This window comes from Aegilops tauschii, chromosome 7 (genome assembly GCF_002575655.3).
Source record: "Aegilops tauschii subsp. strangulata cultivar AL8/78 chromosome 7, Aet v6.0, whole genome shotgun sequence".
Classification (NCBI taxonomy): domain Eukaryota; kingdom Viridiplantae; phylum Streptophyta; class Magnoliopsida; order Poales; family Poaceae; genus Aegilops; species Aegilops tauschii.
In genome coordinates, this window is record NC_053041.3 from 33,766,447 (window position 1) to 33,788,908 (window position 22,462).

The window sequence follows — 22,462 nt, forward strand, 5'->3', positions numbered from 1 at the left end:
GGCGGGGCTGGTGGCGGCCGCGGCGCGGCGCGGCCGAAGGGAGCGCGGCTGGAGCAGGACGATTGCTTGTTGTATCGTTCCGGATACAGTTTGTAATACGGTGTCTGTTCTTTTGGGCCCAGTTTCGCTCCATAAAAACAGTTTAAAGAGCCCTTTAAATGTGTTTTTAGGGGGTCTGCTAGAGATGCCCTAACCTTGCAAGTCCTTATTTCTAGAATGCCATCATGCTCTAGCAGGGGCGCTGCTTGCGTTTGCGTTTGGCTTGTAGTAAAGGTTCTGTCTGAAGTTTGTATAAAGTTTAAGTACAGGATCTGCGGGCAGCAAGGTGCTGCTCTCTTTTTTTAGCACAGCAGCAAACCAAAGGGTAGTATGTAAGTTCGTAAAAAATCTTGGTAAAGTCAGTCTCTAGGAGAACTGACGAAATAAACCACTTCACAAATATGCAAACAATAATAAATAAAAGTCAAGTAAATCCGTTGCTGTTTACGAGCGCGTCCAACAAAAACAAAGTTTCGAAGGCTGCATCTAGGTCTGCCAGTTACTTATTTCAGCTGCTTACTGAAATCTGGGAGATCGATGAGCTGGATCCTCGATATGGCCCCTGCTTCTTCCCTCTCTTCTTGCGTGTTGTATCCCCATTTCACTGCCCAAACAGCATCCCTCAACATCATCAGCCACATAAAGGCGAGCAATCAATCAACCACCGGGTTTAGCTAGCACCATGACTTACCCAGGTAGAGGTTCCATTTGTCCAGCGCTGGTTCTTTTATCACGTTCTTCAGAGTTGCTAGTCGGTCCTCGACGAAACTGTTAAGGTGCAACAAAGGAAAAAAAAATAGACACAATTGTCACTCCTTGATTTTCTTGAGTTTGAATGAAGGTACTATTATCCATTGCATAATTTGCATATCAAACAATGATTCAGATGAGCTAACTTTTGATCCATGTTAACTTTCCAATGCAGTATATGGTATTAAATTCAATCATACAAATGATGGACTTACTGAAGTGTAAGACCTTGGTGCTGTGGCATTTCCTGCAACTGCTGGAGAACTTTTACCTTCGGACTGAATAATGAAATCGGAGTCAGTAAGAAAATCCTTGATAAGTGAAGGAACGGCAAGAAAGGGCCCTACTAACCCAGTGCCAAGGCCATATATCCTTTCAGAGGGAAAATCTACTCCAGCCAATTCTTTAAGTAGTGCTCCAGTAAATCTACTCTGAAAGACAATAAAAAAGTGATCAATAGAAGATCAGCATTCTGCGTTACCTACAGGGCAGCTGTGAATTAACTAAAAGCTAAATCATCACTATAAAAAACATCAACAAAATGATAAAGCCTAAAGATGGTTGTTACAACCATTTGTTGAAACAAAATGCTTGGTTGTTCATAAAACAGAAACTGAAACCCTATGATATAGAAGATCATGATAAGTTAGGTTGCACAGAAGAAAAATGTAGGAGATAGACCTGTTTTGTTGTGACTATGTAAAGTTCAGAGCTTGAAAGCTTTAATGCATCAGCCGTCCCAGGATAAAACCTGCAGCCACACATTGGTTTGTCCATGAGTTGCACAATGTCCTTTGTTGGATATGTATAATGAACATGAGACACTTCAGAGACACCACGCCATTTCAACTTTTTCGGACGTGTACTAGCTATAAAACTGAAAAGAGAGTGGGAAAAGTGCAGATACTGCCCGCTCGGAAGTGACATACAGAATTCTGATTTGTCAAGTGAAACAAAACTTTTACGTGGAGCAATAAAATCAACTTAAATTGTAAGACAGAATCATAGACACAAGCAATATTAACACACAACAAAGCACATATGTTCTCATGGAGACACACATGCACATAAAGGGCTAGGGTGCAGACGTGGAGCCAATAATCAAGAACTATTAATGATCAATATTCTTTCCAACGTATTTGAAAACCACTAATCAACATATCACATCGAGTAACACAAATTAGAAAGTCATTTACAAGTTAGTCCCACTTAGATGCAATGAGTCTTCTGCTACTATTTCTTAAACTATCTTTGCATCTCTGTCTAAGAGAAATAGGGAATAGAAATGCACGATCTGTATTGCATCCATGTGGGCATGGGCCTGAGAGTGTTTTGGAAAGTTTTGAAGTATACCTCTCAACTGAGGATAAAACACCAACCGTCAATAGTGAAAAAACAAAATGTTTAGTTAAATGCAACTCCATTTCTCCGAGTATATTGGTCAGACCAGCAAGAAAATATACACCAATTATTCCATAGATCAGTCACCTGTTAGCACCTATCCAGCCAGACAAATCATTTTCAAGCCAGTCATCCCTTACACGGCCAAAGAGATCTACAAGAGATTCCCTATCTTCTTGCCACTCGTCCATGAGAGTGGGCAACAGTTTTGACCAGTTGTCCAATATTTCTTGGATGCTAAGCCCATCTGCAACCTTGCAAATATCACCTTAATATAAAAATTCGATCAAGCTAGAAGCCTAACATCATTTGCCTATTCTTTTACCGCCTTTGATAGGACTGATGTTATTTGGTCATGAATACAATACAGATGAAGCACTACAGAACTTACTGATGACTTTCGAGCAGAGGGTATCTGGATCTCAACAAGCAACCTTACAAGCAACAGGTTCTCATATCCTGTTTCTATCACTGGACGAAGCTGAAATGGAACAAAACATCCTAAGTAATGAACTATAACAGTAAAATTATAAGAGGGATACTATGTTACTCGTCATGGAACCAATATGAGAACATGGTCGTATTAAGGTTCATGAGGATGAGCAGCTCAATTTATTCATAGCACCATTCATTAAAACCCTTATTTGAGAAAAAGAAAAGGTTAATTATCACTGGTGTTCTACTATCCACAGTAGTACAAGATATTTGTAGCATGTGGACTGCTCATATGTTTAGGCAAATGTGGGCAAACAAGTACGTAACAATACATTTGTAGTAGTATATATGGGATAACTTCATATAGTGGATATATGAATGAAGGGGGCAATATTCACTTTGTTTGCTTGGTCAAAAAATCATGTTTCATGTGTTCTGGAGAAACTAAGCAAGGAAGGTTTGACACCATTATTCTGTACCATCATCCTCTCAACTCTCAAGTGACCACCTGCTTACAACAACCTTAAAATTTGTTTAGATACCGACATTGTCCCTCAATGCCAGGGCTCTTAATTACCAAAAAAATGCACCTAAATTTAACCCAGTCCCGGATCTGTATCTGCACCTTGAGGAGCAGAGAACTGCACCGAAGTTGCTGCAAAGCTTCTGAATAACTATGGCGGCTCGCAGATGTGCAGTGGTGATTTCACTACTAAGGATGGATGGATGGTGATGATTGGCGAGGAGCATCAGGGGAAGTAGATTCTGGGTTGAATTTGAGAGCCCGAGGCAACAATAAGCTAAGTTGAACTAAGGGGCTGAGTAGTTCAGGACAGGGCACCAAAAGACGTCACAAAACCAGCAACACGAGCAAGCTGCACATTGCATACTGTTCCAACACACTAACCTCAATTATCCATCACATTTGGGGGCAAGTGCTAGCTATTCATATTACTGTTCTTTTTTGTCACATTCTTGTGATAAAACAGCTACAGTAAGCTGCAAAATTTGCTCTGCAACATAGAATCTACTTAGGGGGAGATTTACTAGTCCCCACATCTCCATAAATTCAGTTTTGCAAAACCACAGCATTTCTAAATGGAGATTTTGACATGCTATTATGAGCTAATTTGGTAGTTGGAAACCATGTCAAGAAACAATCTGGCCGGATGGAATATCCATACTGACATACTGTACACAGGCAGCAGCAAATACAGTTCAGGGTGAGGAACAAAAGAGGCTTACGGTGTGCATCTGCTCCACTATCCACTCTTCCATGGCGGCGTCGACCTGCTCAAACGCCCACGGCCACCTCACCTTGGCGGCCTGCCACAGCGCACCGGGTCAACCACATCTACTGTACTTATTCAACGCAAGAAACACGGCGGAGACGGAGTTAGGAGCGGACCTTGACGGCGGAGAGGGAGCTCTCGCCGCAGCTGTCGCAGAAGACGCCGTCGAAGTCGAGGGCGTACAGGTCGCCGCCGCCCATCGCGGCGCGCAAGGGCCTCGCCGCCCTTGCCCCGCCCCTCCCCGCTCGCCCGGGCGGCGGAACGGACCGAAGGGGGCGCGCGCGGGCACGCCAGCCCCAGCTAACCGCGTCAGGTGAAGCCCTCGCCTGCCTCTCAAGGCGGCCGGTCGCCGGAGCTGGACGCACGCCGAGAAGACCAACGGCGGCCATTGCGTCCGAGGCTGAGCAAGAAGAAAAGAGGCAGTTTGGATGAGAGTTGGGGCTATATGGGCTTTCTGCTCTGGTGGGCCAAGAAGGAAACGAGGGAGAGGAAAGGAATGATGATGGAAAGCCCTTCATGCTGGGCGCAGCTGTTGCGCCGGGAGCTATATTTTCCTATTTGGCGCCACAGGCGCCAGTTAACGTGCATTTTGTTAACTGGCGCGCGTGGCGTCTGTAAATGGGCCGGCCCATCTAGGCGCCGGTCGAAGATTATTTTTTTTGAAAATTCTGTGAACTTTTTTGAGATTGATGAACTTTTTTGAATATTGATGAACTTTTTGCGAAACTTAATGAATATTTATCTTGAAAATGGATGAATTTTTTTTGATTAATGAACTTCTTTTCAGTTCCATGAACTTTTTCTGAATTTTTTTTCAATTTCTATGAACTTTTTTCAAATTTAATGAACTTTTGCTAAATTGGATGAACATTTTTTCAATTTGAATGAACTTTTTTTCAAATTGATAAACTTTTTAAAAATTTATAAACCTTTTATAAAGATGTGAACGTATTTTTTCAAATGGCTGAACTTTTTTTCTTTAAATCTGCAAACCTTTCTTCATTCCATATGTTCTTTCGTAAAAAAATTTAAAAAAAACTTGGGGTAGCACGCTAATGGGCCGGTCCGTGCTAGCAGCGCCGCAGGCGCCGGATCGTTAACGGGCACCTACAGCACTGTATAGGAGCTCCCTGTTCGAAGGCCGTGCTGCCAGTGTTAGAAGCATATACTGTTTACGATTTCCGCACGCGGAGTTTCTCCTCCGGGGTTCATCTGCACCCGCACCCAGAAAAAAAACAAATACTAAAAATTTCAACTTTTTTTTTGTGTGGTAGATAATTTGATGCGTGAGGTACACTCCAAATTTAAACTTATTTGGAGATCTGAGCAGCTCTCGGCAAAACAGACAAATTGGAGTTTGTAAAAAAGTTTACTGTTCACGCACTGTTCTGACCCGGTTTGTCTTTTTTGCCGAGAGCTGCTCAGATGTCCAAATGAGTTGAAATTTGGAGCGGACCTCACGTATCGAATTATTTACCTCACGCACTGTTCAATTACTTGCATTAGAAAATTGTAACACCAGCACTCCGTTTTGATAAATTGAAAAAAAATCATACATTACAAAATTGTTTGCAGATTTAAAAACTATCTTGAATTTGAAAAAAAATGTTTGTGGATTTTTTAAAATTTCATGAATTTGAAAAAACACAAATTTTAAATATGTTTGTGAATTAAAAAATCTTGAATATTTAAAAAGTTGAGAATTTTAAAAAATGATTGCGGAGTTGTAAAAATGGTCACAATATTTAAAAATATTCATGATTCTTAGGAAGGTTTAGAAAATGGACAAAAATGGATAATGAAAAACCAAGTAAAAAAAAAAGGAGAAACCACAGATAAAGAAAAGAAAGCAGGATCGTAAGCATCTAGACACTTCCCAAAACTGGTGCAAAAAGAAACACTACATGGGCCGGCCCACTACCGAAGATGCGCCAGAGGGGTATAAGGATAGAGTAAATGAATAGGACCTTCCCATGTTTATATAGTAACTATTGGTTGCCTAATGGTTTGTTAAGATAGAGATCAATAAATACTAGTCAAATATGACCAACACATCTTCTACCTTGGCTCTCTTTCCTCTGAAAATGCATTGGTTTCGTTCTATCCATAATTCCCACAAAACCAGGATGATCAATTGCCTTTGGTAGATTAAAAAAATTGTTGCTGTAATTTTACAATCTTTTCACGACTTAAAAAATGTTCGGTCATTTAAGATAAATTCACGGATTACAAAATAAAATCATGATTTTTAAACCATTTAAAAAATGTAAACGGATCTTGAAATGTCTATAATTTTTAGAAAATGTTTGTGAAATTTATAAATGTTCACAAACTTGAGTAGAAGGTTCATTAAATTTACAATAAATATTTATAATTTTATAAAAATAAAAAAGTCATCAACTTTTAAATAATATTCTTATGTGAAAATGATGAAAATTGAAACGAAGAAAAAAAATTGAAAAATCGTAGAAAGGAAAAAGGGAAGAAAACTAGTAAAGAAGCACAAAAAGGAATGCTAATGAGTTGTGTCGGCGATAGCGCTGGAGTGCACCATTTGTACGCTTTGTGTAGTATCCTTTGCAGTGACATATCGTTCAAAGAAAGCTCACAGCTTCAGGCCTTTTAGCAAAGTTCCTTTTCATTTTCCCACCTTTATAATTATTTCGAAATGGTCTACACATTTGTATATTTTGTAAAAACTTATTTTACAAATTTAATGCAACCGGAGTTAAAAGTTATAAATGAAAAGTCCACGTAATTTCAAAAGTGTGAAGCATTTCAGGAGAATGTACAAGTAATTTTAGAGAAGTTTCCAACCATTTGAACCAAATGTTCATGAATACTTTAAAATTTTCTGTGTCTTTAAAAAACGTGTTCACATATTTATACAACTATCCATGTTACTTAAAAAGTCTTAACATATTTTTTAAAAAAATATTTTAATTTTAAAAACTTTCACAAGTATAAAAAATGTCAATTCAATTTTATATGTGTCCACACATTTTTATAAAATTGATGCATATTCTAGAGAATTTTACTGTATCTAAAAAGATTAGTGCACTTCTATAAAATATGTACAGATGATATAAAAGTATTCATGAACTTATAAATGTTTGGATAATTTTAAAACTTGTTCAAACATTTTATAAAAAGATGCCCTTGAAAATTTAAAAAAATCACTTGTTTAAAAACATTAATAAAATGGAAAAGGAACCTAAAAGTAATTTAAAAATAAAAATGAATAACTCAACTTAAAACACTGAAAACCAAGTAAAAAACTGCTTCCAAGAGAAACCCAAAAAATATATATGAAAAAATGGTGGCTGAAACCCCCCGAAAAGAAAGCTGCCCCCAAACCCTGAGCACTACCCGCCAGAGGTAGAGGAGTTAGTATGGCGTAGTGGCGTGAGGGTCAAGCATCGGTCCAACTCCTTAACAAGCATTGCCACAAGATTTTGAAACAAAGACCATGGGGCTTCGTTACATTTTCACCCTTGGTATTAATTTTTTTTATGTTTGGCTGGCATGGTTGACTTTTGTGTCGTGGGCCAGTATTTGGCGGGTCGTGTGATAGTCAAAGGAGGGGTAATGTCAAAATGAATGTAACGTCACTCCATGAACTTGATCCAACACCGTGATTTCTTGTAGTGTGCATCAGATGGCCATGAATAGGCAGAGCGGGAGGAGCTGAGATGAAACATTGTAAGTACCTTAGAGTATGCAGTTCTGATATGTTTCTTGTGCTTCACTGTAAAAAAATGCATTTCATGGCTTGCTCAATTTCTCAAGAGCGCCCATACCCATCTTTTTCCTATCATGTACAAACTCACAGTGCCAACCTCTCAGCTATTCGAGATTGTTGCAATGTGTGATCCACGATGCGCTGAACGCTATCATATTTTTATTTATAGTTTCAGTATTTTATATGAACTTCTATCTGTCTGTCATTATTTGTTTGATATCGTTTTTGTTTGAAATCTTTAATGGGAATTAGTCAAAAGCCATACTATTATAGTCATCACTAAGCCATACTATTATAGTCATCACTAAGCCATACTATTATAGTCATCACTTTAGTGATATACATATAGCACTACAGAAGGCTCTCAAGAGAATGTGTGTGAAATACCCCCTTTCTTTCAACACGCCCGTGTTCCCACACCCTCGTGCAAACATTGTAAACATCATTTGAGTGTAGCTCATATATACTTTTTCCTGCATCGGCACAAACACTACGTCCAAAAACCCAATAACACTAGAGTTTAAACAAAAACATTGTCACTAGATACCATGTGGCACATGTCGTAAGCAACATAAAATAGATGAAATAAAAACATTGTCACTAGATATTACACTACTGGGCGAAAGCCAGACAACACTAGAGTTTAACCGACAACATTTTCACTAGATATTGCATAATCAGCGCGCATTGCAGAATCTTAGATCACAACCACGAAGCAGCAAATTAAATGATTGAATAACAACATCCGGCATCCAGGACTTCGCAACAATCAGAAGTGTCTTTAGGCACCCCCTCCAGACATAGGAGCCCATCAATCAGTATCACTGGCCTAGGATGCGGAGCACAGGGTAATCAGCCCCTTGACAACACAAGGGCAGCTTTTGCTCAGATGCTCGAAGCCGTCAGTGGCCATGGCCCCGCTTAGATTTTGAGGAGTGATGAGAAATTCGAAGCACGCACCCTTGAGATCACGGCAGTGGTGTAGCTCAGCCAATGCTAACACGTTGGCCACAGTGCTTGCATCGATTCTCTTGCACAACTTGTCTTTGCACATCAACTTGAGCCTCTCCATGTTATACCTGTCTGCCGCCACAAGGAAATGCCGGTACATGGCGTCCTCCTCCTTCTTTGCCATCTCCGGCAACGAGTTGGTGTACATGTAGCTGAGCAAGGCCTTGAACACCTACGCCTCCATGTCACCTATGCCGACCACGCCGGCGGCGACGTCGCTCTCCTTCATTGAGTGAAATAACTCTGCATTGAAGACCGGCGACCGGGCCACGCACAACCAGTGATGCGTGGAGAACTTGTGGCCGGTGACCTATTGCAGGCGACTTGACATGAACATGACACAAAGGTAGGGGATTCTCCCTAAAAGAATGGGTAGAGATTTTGTATGTATTTTCATTTTTACTCGTCACATTGGCAATGTATATCCGCGCGACTGGCTTTTTTACCATGTTTACTTGTTACTACCTCTGTACTAATTTACTAGTCCTATTCTGAGTCATATTTTGATCGTGATTTAAAATATATGTTAATTATACGTAGCAAAAATAATATCATTGAAAACTACATTCAAATATGAATCCAACAATATAATTTTCAGTGACATTTATTTATATTTTGCTAGTCAAATATAAAGTCAAATTTTGACCCGAAATATGATGGGAACTACTCCCTTCATTCCTAAATGTAAGCCTTTTAGAGATTCTATGCTGGAAATATTAGCTCTTTCGATTAATCTAATGCACGAGTAGATAATAAACATGGCAATCGCAGTATATGCAACTCATACCGATAACCAAAACATCTATGAAAATAGCTTACACGGCTACCACATAAACGAGCAGATAAGGGATGAACAAATCATACCCTCCGGTTAGCAAGGCCAATGCAGCAGCGGCGGCAGCAGCCTCGACGTCTTCTGCGGCCTTCTTGGCTACTTCGTTGTCTGCCATGAAGTCGATGCAGGGGAAGTAGTCGAAGAAGATGAGGATAGAGACGAGGACGGGCCGGGAGCGGTCGCGCCGAGACGTGATGGAGATATGCCCTAGAGGCAATAATATTTGTATTATTATATTTTCATATTCATAATTAAAGAGTTTATATCCTATGTTATAACTGCTATGATCCTGGAATATGCGACTCAGTGGAAAACTCATATGCACGTGTGGAATGACAAACAGTTAAATAAAAGGTTATTAGTCTTGCCTCTAGGACTACCTCAACTGTTGTTGGTAATCATGTTTTCCGGATCTTAGGATATCGTTAAGTGTAACGATGATTCTAAAACAACATAGAGATTATGACGTTGGAAGAACGATCATAATGAATCGACCCAACTTGTCTGTATAAATTGAGTTAATATCATCTGTAATCAATTGTAATAATAACGAAATGTTAACGTGTGATTTTGCTCCTTATACCATGAGAGTATCATAGTCACTTCTTAACATACGGTGGGCTTTGGGGTGGCTCGAACGTCACCCGTAACACGGTGATCATAACGACAACTTACGGGTTCATCGAAAAGTTTGACAAGGGAGTAGATAGATCAAGAGAGGGATTTTCTCCTCCGATGATGGAGAGATATTCTTAGGGCCCTCTCGGTGTGACGACATCCATCATCGTCTAGCCAGACACAGGTGACTTTGTCACGGTAATGCCAGAACACGATAACAAGAAAAAAGAACAAAAGGATATCGTTCTAGTGAGCATGTGATGACTTAGGAGGACACTGACGCATCCCGGGTTTTGTGAAGTATCTCGAAGCAAAGGGAATATCACACGAAAACCAAAGTTTCACTCGAATATCATTTGTATGCTCATAGGGATCGATGTGCAAGGACTAAAGGAGCCTAGTTCGATGTGCCCAAGAAGACAGCACGGGACATTCCCTAACCCGGGAAGAGTATCCCTTGAAGCCTTCTAAAAACCCCTCATGGGAGGGGAGAACATTAAAGGGGCCTAGTTCGATGGGCCCAAGAAGACAGCACGGGACATTCCCTGTAGCACGACGCAGTAGATTTCTCTCTGTGTGTTATGTTTTTAGCCACTGGATAGGATCAATGTGAGCGATGCAAAACTTCTTTTCAGATGCCTGACGTACAGTACAGGCGCTCCCCTTTTTTATTCAAAAGTTTTGGCTGGATGCCCTTATAAAAAAAAAGAGAGAAGTTTTGGCTGGATGCACGGTTTAATCGAATTTCCCTTCCTGGAAGGCGCCGGTCAGAGCGAGGCTATTCTGGTTGATGTCGTGCACAAAAACGGAACGGAGCTGCTGCACACACACCAGGCGGTGCTACTTACTGCTAACCTACTCCTACCATGCTCATCCATTTGTTGTTGGTGCCAGATCTGCTGCCCCTAAAATGGGCGAATTCATGTGAATTTAAGAGCGTACGTTCTCCCTTAAACTCGCTGAGACCACTTGGTTGGTCCGACTATATGCATCGCTGTATATATTGGAGCTGGAGAACGATCTTAGGTTGTTAATTATCATGTCTATTTTGGGGTGAAGTTTTGTCTCTATCATTGCACAGGTGGGCTGGTTAATAGTACAGCCAGCTGCTGGCCATATGGTGTTGCAATGTTATCTATAGACAAACTTATAAACGGCGAGTACAATATTTAGATGTAAATAACTACTTTTTTTATTGATACATGCCCCACATCCCTCTCTCATAAAGTCTCTAGGAGCACATGTTGCAGCCGGCTGTTAGTTTGTAGCCAGGTTTTCTTCTCTCTCTATCAATTAAGCAAAAATATATTATTTAAAGTCTTCCAGCCCACCTAGCCACCTTATTGTACTTGCCCTTATGATTGTTGGATATGCTCCCATGGATGTTTATGGTCCATCAGGGAGTAGCATATCATGCTTGTTATGACCTTCATTCCTATTATTGGTCCAAGATTGTACTTTCTCTGTCCCAAAATAAATGTCTTAACTTACACTTATTTCGAGACGGATAAATACTACTCCATGAAATATTCGTTTCGGTGCCCAGGTTCAGATGCTCCTGAAATCTATCCCGTCGGTTGAGCATGTGGATCTGAGCCAAGGCACGTATTCGTTCGCGTATTGGTGTTGCTGGTCGTCCAAAAGAAACGGGCCTTTGGCTGCAGTATAAATGCGCAGGTGGCCGTTTGTACCAGACGGAGCTGAATTCTGTTCAACGGCTCAGATGTTATTCTGTACGTGCCTGAGCCGACGGCGTCAACGGACAGCTGTAACGACAACGGCAGTCCGTCACGCGTTCTATATTTTAACCCCCGCGGCCGCCCCCCAAAATCTCATCCTCGCCCACAGCGCACAGTTTTACTACAACCCATGAACTGCATTTACTCAGTACGAATTTTGAATGTTGAAAGCCATGGCGCATAGCCTGGCATAGTACAAATGATGTAAATATATGTCTTTTTAAAGATTTCAATGCGGACTACGTATGAATGTATATAGACTTGTTTAAAAGTGTAGATTCACTCATTTTGCTCCGTATGTAGTTCGCATTGAAATCTCTAAAAAGACATATATATTTAGGAACGGAGAGAGTAGTCTGCACGCCTCTAATTTTAATATGATGATTAATTTTCGCTACGATTAACTTGTGCCCCCTTGTAGCAGAGCTCGCACTCGCTAGCTCCACAATAGATCTCAAGTTTTTTTTGCGAGGAATAGATCTCAAGTTTGTATACTAAAATAAAATGGCACGGACTGTGCAGTAGCCGAGCCCAGTTGTAGGATTGGATAACTATACAGCCATTTTCTCTTGGAGTTGGTTTCATATCATATTCAAAAAATACAAGTGTGGAAAGGGGCAACCACCCTTGGAGCGTCAGAAACAGGGCTCATGCGGACAACGATAGTCAGTTGGCGAGCGCCTCGGTGCGTCAGTGCATACCGTTGAGCATTGTTCAACCAATATATTGTGCCTCCGTGATAGTTTGTCTCCCATTTTGATAATGATGGTTACTTTTCGATATGTTAACTTAGGCTAGTCATAGTGAGGAGTAACTTAGACTAAGAACATTCATATATTATTACTTGTCTATGTTACTAACTCTGTAGTTGGTAGTGTCATAGGAGTGATAACATAACTATCTTCATTTATTACTTTGTAGTGTCATTTTGCAATCGCTATCTAATAATGACATATTATGTTACTTTATTTGCGTCCCTCCTCTTCAATAATTTGTCACACACTCCTTTTGGCTTATGTGGCATGCATGTCACTACCCATGTTACCTCCATTATGACCAGCCTTAGCACCCCTTGCGGAATTGATCCGATGTTGGTGAAGCAGCTATTATTTGATGATGCGGGGTACCCATGGACGGCACCGGTTGTCAGGATAATATTTCTGTGGCTCGTGGCAGACAATTATCGCACATGATTTCTTTGGCCGTGGGGCATAATTGCAGTTCAGTAGGGATCACTAGACACAATCCCTTGTGCGAGTAATAGCACTACTCACTCCTAGAAATCATTGTGCACTAGATTGGATTTTGTCTTATTAGCTAGGCTGGCGGTGAAATATTTAAATCCGTCACGCATCATTCTTTGTATCTCTAAGGATAGTAAGTGAGTATCATGACCGACTTGCCCAGTTTTAATAGGAGAAACACAAACAGAAGTATATTTCGTGAAAGGCCTCTCTATTCTCTAGGCTTTAAAACTTTCAGACATGGTCATTTTTTTCCCATAAAAGTTTGAGTGTTATGAAATTGCAAGTGCTAGTTCCAGCACCGTTGGAAGCAAAAAAGAGAAATTATTCTAACTAGTAGAATGTTCGTGCGTTGCAACGGGCTTATGAGAAAAAAAAAGATGCTATGAAGCTAAAATAACCGAGAACAATGCCATCTCAACCAACACACATCTTTTTTTGACAATCAGCTAACACATATCATATTATCAAACATAATAATATTATTGACAGATAAAAAATGTGTTTTAATTGGAATGAGTTGTGATTCAGTCATCTCGGCACAATCCGAGTCCAGAGCATTGATTTTGTTTTTTTGCCACATTTTTCATGAATGTCATATGATGATGAAATTTGCAAGCTATGAAAACATTTGCCAAAGTTTCACACAAAAAAAAGAAATTATTTTAATTTATTTCCAAATGTTCTTTATTTTACTGTTCACCATGTGAGCTCGGGATTAGAACAGTTGTGTCTTGTTTTTTTCTTTTTGAAAAAGGAATATATTAATATCGCGAAGATACCAGCCTTTGCACCAACAAGATGTCTAAAAGACATCCAGGATGCACACAGCCCGAAACGATAAAAAAACAAAGGCCTCGCCACACTGAACAACTCCAAACCACCACCAAAGACAATACCCGGAAAACATAAAAGGTCTCCAAAAGCGATGCCTTCAAGAAGAAAACTGTCGACAAGCGTCGTCATTGACCGATCCAAGATCTTAGATTTTCATTCTGAAGAAATCCAAGCTCTCAAAACAAATCCTTCAGCAATGCAATTGCAAGGCACATCCAATGAAGGTCAAACTTTAGTTTTTCACCCTGAAATTCAAGACTCGGCACCCGAGGAGCACCACCAAAAATGAAATCCTCTAGTGCTGCGGCCCCCACTTGTCGCTGCTACTTGTGAAAGTTACCAAATTGTTGTGTCCTGTTTATATACCATTACATAGTAACATGTGGTTGTGTAATGCTTTCCTTAAGATAGGAAACCGTTTAACACTGGCCAAATCCGACCGTTGTATCTCACATCATAACAAATATTCATATCTTAATAAGGGCATTGTCACAGCTAGACCTCCAAGTATGACTCACACTACGGACACTCAAAGAGACAAATTTTATTCAACTCGTGAAAACTAATATACATAGGGCCCGTATGTGGCGTAAATATACATGCATGCTACCCTAGACCACAATACCAATACGCATGCTACCCATGCATCTACTCAGTGTTTACTGTATAGCGTGACGTTGGTCCACCGTGACTCCATGCAGCTGGACTGGTCGTGGTGCTGCATGTAAACCCCAAACTTGAAGTAGTAGGAATCGCTCGGGGTAACGCTGGTGCCGAACTTGTGCTTGCCGTCGACGTACACGGTCACCGTTGACGTCCGGACGTTGTGCACCACGTTTAGGCGGAACCAACGGTTGTAGATGTCGGGCTCGACCTCTGCCCCGCTGTAGAAGCGCAGGACACCGTTGTAGACGTGTAACATCAGCACCGTCGAGTGCGCGGCACCCTCCTGGTTGTGGATCTGCATCACGGACGCACCAGAGGTCCCCGACGGTATGTAGCCATAGCCCTCAAACTGCCACACCCCCGACGAGTAGTCATGGCCCTGAAATATCGACAACGATACATTCATATATGTGTGTGTGACGCTATGCACGGCCAATTTGGATGGAGCGCAGGTACATATGGTGACGGACAGTGTACTTACCCGGAGCCTGACTTCGGAGCGGGGATTGGTGTGGGTGGCGGTGTTGAAGGGCTTGTCGTTTCGGTGCACCCAGAATGTCCGCACGCCGTTGCGGTATTGGAACCGCTGGCTCTCCGGCACGTTGAACGGGCTCTGCACCTGGAAGTCGCCATCGGTGAGCTCCACCTTCTCGAACCCGGCGGTGGGGTTCCCGCTACCACCGCGGGCTGCCACGAGGAAGGTGCAGCCCATGGCCACGAGAAGAAATAGCCATGGACTTGTGAGAGAAGCCATTATTACAGTATGTGAGCAGGATGTGTGTAGCTAGCTAGCAGGTACATATGTGCACAGTGAGTTTGTAATTGATGTGTAGCAAGCAAGCTGCCGATGGATGTTGGAGAAGATCGAGAGGTTAAATAGCACTTGCTGGGTTTGGCGATCGACGTTCAGTTGTTTGACGTGCATTGGGGTGCACGGTGTATTATATTCGTTTCATGCACTTGCGTACGTAGTAGGCAGCCTTTTCTCTTTTGATATTCATCAGAGAACACAAGTGTGGAAAGCGGGCAACCACCCTTGGAACGTCAGGAAAGGGGGCTTATGCGGACAGGGATAGTAAGTTGGCGACAGCGTCGGTACGTCAGTGCACACCGTACTTGCTGGAACATTGTTGGGCCAATATATTGTGACCCCGTGGTAGTCTGCGCGCCTCTAATTTTTAATACGATGATTAATTCTCGCCTCCACAATAGATCTCAAGTTTGTATACTAAAATAAACCGGTACGGACTGTTTGTAGTGGCCATTTTGTGGGATTGGATAACTATGCATCCATTTTCTCTTTCGACTTGTTATTTTCATTATCATATTTAAAAAACACATGTGTGGAAAGGGGCAACCGCCCTTGGAGCGTCAGGAACAGGGCTCATGCGGACAACAATAGTGAGTCGGCGAGAGCCTCGGTACGTCAGTGTGCATACCGTGCTAGAGCATTGTTGGACCAATATATTGTGCCTCCGTGATAGTCTGCCTCTCATTTCAATACGATGGTTACTTTTCTGTTAGCTAACGCTGCTCCGGCCCGTACACAGCCGATAGCTCCACAATAGATCTCACGTTTGTACGTATACAATAAAATAAAATGGTGGAAACAAACAATTTTCAATCTAAAATGCAAATACATCGACTCACCTAAACATCACTATTAACCTTTGCTTATCCACAACATGAATAACTATTGGAGTTTTTCTTTTCTTTGGAAAAAACTTTTGATCTATTCATCAACTGTCAAGGTAGTTCAAAGAACACCAGAAGTAAAAATGACATGCCGATCCGTAGACCGCCTAGTGACTACTATGAGCACTGGAGCGAGCCGAAGGCGCGTCGCCATCATTGCCCCTCCGTTACTTGAGCTACTAGCACATAACCCAAGAAAAGGCACTCCCTATGGTTGGGTTTATTATAAGTAGGGTATGGGTTTTCAGGTCTTTGATTTGACTAATAAAACATTTATAATATGCCAAAAATCATTATATGTTTAGAAAGTTCATTTGATGAAGAATCTAAAATTATTTTTTCTAAAATATAATAAATATTTCCCTAGTCAAATTAAAGACCGAAGAACTCATGCTCGACATATAAACCCAATCAGAGGGAGAACCTGGAAACCAAGCTCCACCAAACATGCCCTTTTGGGTTAACCATATGAAAGAATTAATTGTCAAAATGTTAGTACATATAATAGATTGGCATGTGCTACAAAAGGGCTTACAAAGGCATATACATGATTTTGAGTGGACAGTAGTTATTTTAACCTTTGCTGGATATTCAACCACTGAATTGAGTTCAAATATGGTTGGTACGTGTGCAAGAGAATCCTGAATGACTTCATTCCGGCAGATCCTTGTAAAATCATTGTGCGGTAGTAAACAATGGAATACAAAGTCGGCATGCAGGCATGATTGGCTGTCCGGGTGTGAAGAACACCTCGGTATTTTGGTAGGACCGTGAAACGTTGCGGGATTGAAGTGATACAATTGCTAGGAATTCATAAGAGGGGTCATGAAAATAGGTCCTAAGGTGATTGGAAGATGGTGATCAAGGCGATTGTTTGTGGTGTCCTACAACTGCACACGAGTGGATGATATTGTCTTTGAGCACCACGTCTCAATAGCTGGAATTTTCCATATTCTTGAGTAAAATTGAACCGATGATTTTATCACGCAAGGTACCGACGAACGGTACGGGTTGTCGGGGTAATTTTTCGTTGCCTCATGGAAATCCAATTCTCGCACACGATTTCTTTGGTCTTGGGGTATAATTGCAGTTCACTAGAGATCAGTAGACATGATCCCTTGTGCGAGTAACAGCCCTACTCAGTACTAGAAATCATTGTGCACCAAATCAAATTTTACATTATTAGCTAGGCCGGCGGCCAAATATTTAATTCCATCATATGTCATTCTTTAAATCTCTAAGGAGAGTAAGTGAGTATCATGACCAACTTACCACGTTTTATTTTAATAGGAGGAGAAACACAAACAGAAGTATATTTTGCTAAATTCTCCTCTATTTTCTTGGCTGTGAAACTTTCAGACATGCTCGTATTTTCCCCCATAAATGTTTGACTGTTAAGAAAATGCAAGTTCTAGTTACTGTGCTGTCGGAAGCAAAAAAAGGGAAATTGTTTTAATTTTCTGTGTGATCTGGAAGTGATGTCTAAATTTTACTTGTGTATATGGTTGTTTGGGTTCTGAATTTCAATACTCGGTCGAAGCAATGCAGAAGATCCACATACTGGAGTAGATTATAAGTCAGTATATGCTCTCAAGAGCTCTAAATGCTTGATACTCAGTACAGAGAAGCTCTTGGATCTGCCGATCGGGAGGCATTTCCATAGCATTGACATTCAACCATTGTACCTAGATCGCGCTGTCTCTAATCAGTACTAATTTTGAATTTTGTCTATGCTATATCAACAATAATGCAAAATGGGGCAACCCGGTTCAAGAAATAGAAAATGCATGACAAAAAATATGGTGAGTGCCCATAAGGCAGTCATACCAGCTGACGAAACTGAAACAATCGATCAAGGGAGCGGGCAGGAATTAGATAAGACAACACAAAAGTTGAGCAAACTACAAACAACAACCTGCCACAACTCTTTCATGTGTAAATTTTTTTTATCGAGGGTAGCTGGCAGACAACACGAACTCCTCTTCCTGAGTATATTGCCTAATAACTTTCTCCAAGCTTGTCCTTTCAATTGCTGATGCATATCTGGCTGTCGAATAATTCAACTCATTTGTTTTTATGGAAAAACTTCCAGGGCAGGCTCCTTGTGTCCTTGGAGGCGTTCCAATGTCATTTCCAATGATCTCATGGTTGGTCGCTCCTCTGCTATTAGTTTTATGCATGACATGGCTAGAACAGCTACTTCCTCAAGCTGGCTACCTCCCTCCTTCATGACTTGTGGATCCAGTATTTCAACCAATTTACCTTCTGCAAATAGTTCAACAAATTGTGCAACAAGTCCATCTCTTTAGGATGATCTATATGTAGCTGAAATTTTCCTAGTAAGCAACTCAATGAGAATTACCCGTAGCTATAAATATCCAAAAGTTCCTTGAACCACTGTTGTTGTAGTTGATTGATCACGAGGAATGTACCTTGAAGCTCCAAAGTCACACACCTTTGTTGTGAATGCAGCATCAAGAAGTATATTGGCTGACTCAATATCTCTGTATTACTGGGACTGAAATGGCTGAGTGAAGGTAAACAAGGGCTTTGCCAATTTCTGTTGCGATTCTTAATCTATTTTTCCAAGTTATTGATCCCAGCGGTTCCTTGTGAAGAAGATCACATAGGGTACCATTGGAAATGAATTCATAGACCAACAAAGAGACTTCAGTCTCGAGACAACATCCAAGAAGCTTTACACTATTCCTATGGTTGACTTGTGAGAGTATGGCAACTTTATTTATAAACTCACTAATTTCTCTCTTGACCACAATATTTGACTTTTTAATGGCTACAACATGCAAGTCAGACAAAATCCCTTTGTATACAGTACCATGCCCTCCTCCTCCAAGCTTACTCTCAGAAAACCGCCATTTTACAAAACGTGACACTTTGCACCGAACCGAAGAATTGACAGTGACAAAAAAACACTGATGAGAAATGCTAACAAGTTTGATGACCTAACTGATCGGTTGGGCCCGCCTGTCGGGCTGAGTTGGCATAACAAAGTGACACATATTGACAAAAAATGCCAAGTCTTCTTCTTCCTCCTCTCTCTCTGGTCAAACAAATAATAATGCCACGACCACCGCTGTGACCTCTCGCCTCCGCCTCGATCCGGTCAGAGACCGAGCCCTGGTGACCCCCACATTCGGATCCGGCGCCGATTCGTCCATTTCGCTGCCCGCCAGACATCCCCGACCTCTACCGCGCCCGTTCCCTACCGTGCCAGTCCTTGACGCGCCAGATCCGACGCGTCCCTGGCGGAGTTGACCTCCAACACCGCTGCCGCCTGCCTCCTCTACTTGCCACAGATCTGGATGGAAGTGATGTTGAGGTGCCCGTGTGGCACCTTCAGTAGCTGTCCGAAGACCCTTGCAACGTCCAGGCATCCACCGTGAGCAGGAGCAGCTGCTTGGCAATGCCCTCCACGCGCCTCTGAAGCTCCTCTTACGCCAGTCCAGTTCATGGACGGCGTCGGCAACGGCGGTGACGGGGTACCGCCGGCGGCGGCCTAAGCGACTTGGTTGTCCCTGAACTTCGTGAGGCGCGAGGCGTGGTCGGTGAAGTGGGCCCATCTAACCAAACGTCGTCGTACTGCTGGTGCCGCTCGTCGGCGCCGCATACTGCCCAAGCAAGATTGTTCCCTCGTAGGCTCAAAAACGTTACATGATAATAACTAATCATGTTTAATAGAGAACAGATAACCCCAAGGAAGATTGTTGATGGGGTGGGGTGTTGCATTGAATTCCATCTTTATCTATTTTATCCCTCTAGATCATTGAATGTAGCTGAAAATACGAGGCACGCCAGCAATCCTCAGAGGCTTATTGATGTAGTCCTCAGCTCCCCCATGCAAGCACCTGAATAAAAAAATTGATTTCAATTTGAATACTTGTATAGAAAATAGTTAACTAATGCAATACTTGATGTTTTGCATTTACTCACTCCATAATTCTTTCAAGGATAACATCAATGCATGCAATCACTATTGGAATGTGCTACAGCCTATGAGATTCTTGATTTCATAAATACAGAGTTCATTATTACTTCATAACGAATTATAGTATTTACACGCACTTGAGTAAATATAGGACAACAAAACCACAATTGTGCTTATGATGAAGTTTAGAAATCTCCCAAAAAGTACATGCCTTCACCTCTCTAAGAAAATCATAACTAGTCATATATGGCTTGCAGTATTCAGTGAAAATCAAGTCCACATCATGTTCCTATATCCAAAGTTCACGATGTCAAATATGTCAAATATAGTAAGCAACGAAAGTAACTTCAATAAGTGTATATGTTCTATACTAAACGAAAGTACGAGACGGTGACACGCTGCCTGCAGCGGGGCGACAGGAGCATCACGAGCCCAGTTTGGGCTCGGCCGGGCCTAGGTTGCCTGGTTTGCTTCAAATGTTGCATCTGGTCAGTTACTGCCGAGGGTGGGGGAGATTGGCCCCTCTCGCGTGGCTGTTGACTCTGTCGCTCTTTTTTGACGGTGTGCGATGGATCGTCCGGGGCCGTGGTTGGTTGGCAGTCGGGGAAATCTTTGTCGTCTTGACCGACAACGACGTAGTGATGCCCGTGGGCGGCGACGTGCCTTCCTAAGGGCGTCGGGTATACCCCTTACCCCATGCCCCTTCACGTACCGGGGAAAATCCTGGGACAAGTCTGGGCAGCGTCATCGTTGTCGTGTTCCTTCTAGAAGGTGCCGCCTGGTATGCTGCGTTCCGGCGTGCTAGGAGCGTGGTGGAAATTTTCCGGTTGGGGCAATGGTTGCGGGTCATCATCATTTTCATTGATCCGACATGGTTGGCATTATTTTCTCTTTTGTTTCGTTTGGGCGTGCTTGTGCTGAGACCCCATCAGTTGTATCGTGTTGTTGATATATTAATATATAGCAGGGCGACATCCTATTTTGAGGATTCAGTTAGTTCCATGAGCCTGGAGCTTAGATTACATAGTCCGAGTGAGAGTACAAAGATTGGATATATACCCGTTGGGTTTCTATTTGATTTGATTTCTTGGATTTGTTCTTTGACTTGCTTGGAGCATAGATTAATTACATAGTCCAACTATGAACGAGTCTCATCTTTGTCAAAAAGAATGAACTAGTCTCATCTCAAATAGTTAAGACCGATGATATATTCATGCTGCGAACTGTTTGGTTGCTTGTCTTTGGTTTTCCTTAACGTTACCATGCTCAATTCTGTAACATGCTGTCCATTGCCAATTACTGCTTGCTTGGTCTATATTTGGTTCATAACCAAAGTATATATACCAAAACTGATAAAACAATTTGCCCAACTTGCTGCAATTGTGATAAACTGATAACTGATCCTACTGTCCTGCATCCAGGTCCGGGGGTAGTTGGGAGACTATTGAGAATAAGAAGAAGAAATCAGGGCAAACATCTGGGAGGGGACAATGGGCACCACAGACTTCATCCTCGAATGCTCCAGCCAATACAGCATGCCAAGCTTGAATGGCAATGGATCTTTGCGTCCTTCAGGAAACAATTCGGCTCCTCAACTTTAATTGCAATGTTCATCTTTGGGAACACGTAAGAAGTCAGATTTTGCATTTTGAGGCGATATCTGCTCCGAGATTTCGATTCAGTTAGTTGAAATTCCGATTCAGTTAGTTGAAAATTTCCAAATCTGGCCGAGATTTCGGATCTCCCTCCCCCCGTGTCATCTAACGGAGCGAGGAGACTAGGGGCTCCTCTCCCTCCTTACAGCGCCTTCCATAACCCCCTCAACCCTTGTGGTGCCAGGGGCGAATGCCCCAACTGCCCCCCCCCCCCCCCCCCGCCGCACCCCGCACGGCGATCCAGCTCGGGTGGAGGCGGCTGGCAGCGGTGCCCCTTGGCCTTTCCCGGATCCGGCGGCGGTGTGTCGTCTCGGGTAGCACAGTGCGGCTGCTTGGCCGCAGGGCATCACGGCGGCTGGCGGCGGTGCCCTCCCGGCCCGGATCTAGGCCCTTTTGGGCCCCATCTTGTCCTGAGCAGGACATGTTGGGTTTGCCTACGTCGTCTCCAGCAAAAGGAGGTGCGGCTCATGCTGGTGGTGGTAGAGACGCCGACACGCTGACTGCAGCGGGGCGACGGGAGCTTCACGAGCCCTTTTTGGGCACGGCCGGGCCTAGGT

General features: G+C 42.3%; 3 protein-coding genes across 3 annotated transcripts; all 3 read right to left on the reverse strand.

Moving 5' to 3' along the window:
- Positions 1-372: 372 nt before the first annotated feature.
- Positions 373-4,340, reverse strand: LOC109737272 (uncharacterized). Its single transcript, XM_020296446.3, has 9 exons — positions 4,034-4,340; positions 3,871-3,951; positions 2,582-2,671; positions 2,278-2,444; positions 1,471-1,540; positions 1,141-1,220; positions 1,005-1,067; positions 731-807; positions 373-643 (listed from the first exon to the last, which is right to left on the reverse strand). Exons 1-9 carry the CDS (start codon positions 4,304-4,306, stop codon positions 543-545), a joined length of 1,002 nt encoding a protein of 333 aa, XP_020152035.1. The 5' UTR covers positions 4,307-4,340; the 3' UTR covers positions 373-542.
- Positions 4,341-8,488: 4,148 nt separating this feature from the next.
- LOC141026712 (BTB/POZ and MATH domain-containing protein 2-like) lies at positions 8,489-8,794 on the reverse strand. The gene has a single exon (XM_073503555.1). It carries the CDS (start codon positions 8,792-8,794, stop codon positions 8,489-8,491), a length of 306 nt encoding a protein of 101 aa, XP_073359656.1.
- A 48-nt stretch (positions 8,795-8,842) lies between these two features.
- On the reverse strand, positions 8,843-15,321 carry LOC109737262 (citrate-binding protein-like). The gene is made up of 4 exons (XM_020296437.1): positions 15,091-15,321; positions 14,607-14,988; positions 9,498-9,712; positions 8,843-8,980 (listed from the first exon to the last, which is right to left on the reverse strand). Exons 1-4 carry the CDS (start codon positions 15,319-15,321, stop codon positions 8,843-8,845), a joined length of 966 nt encoding a protein of 321 aa, XP_020152026.1.
- Positions 15,322-22,462: the final 7,141 nt, after the last annotated feature.

Excerpts from the sequence above, each read along its gene's own strand:
- LOC109737272 (XM_020296446.3), bottom strand. The coding sequence starts at position 4,306 with ATGGCCGCCGTTGGTCTTCTCGGCGTGCGTCCAGCTCCGGCGACCGGC. Across the intron at positions 2,445-2,581 it reads CCTCTGCTCGAAAGTCATCA|GTTGCAGATGGGCTTAGCAT; the intron begins GTAAGTTCTGTA and ends GATATTTGCAAG. Across the intron at positions 1,068-1,140 it reads ATATATGGCCTTGGCACTGG|TCCGAAGGTAAAAGTTCTCC; the intron begins GTTAGTAGGGCC and ends TTCATTATTCAG.
- LOC141026712 (XM_073503555.1), bottom strand. The coding sequence starts at position 8,794 with ATGGCAAAGAAGGAGGAGGACGCCATGTACCGGCATTTCCTTGTGGCG.
- LOC109737262 (XM_020296437.1), bottom strand. The coding sequence starts at position 15,321 with ATGGGCTGCACCTTCCTCGTGGCAGCCCGCGGTGGTAGCGGGAACCCC. Across the intron at positions 14,989-15,090 it reads GCTCCGAAGTCAGGCTCCGG|GGCCATGACTACTCGTCGGG; the intron begins GTAAGTACACTG and ends TCGATATTTCAG. Across the intron at positions 9,713-14,606 it reads GACCAACGTCACGCTATACA|GGCATATCTCCATCACGTCT; the intron begins GTAAACACTGAG and ends TATTGCCTCTAG.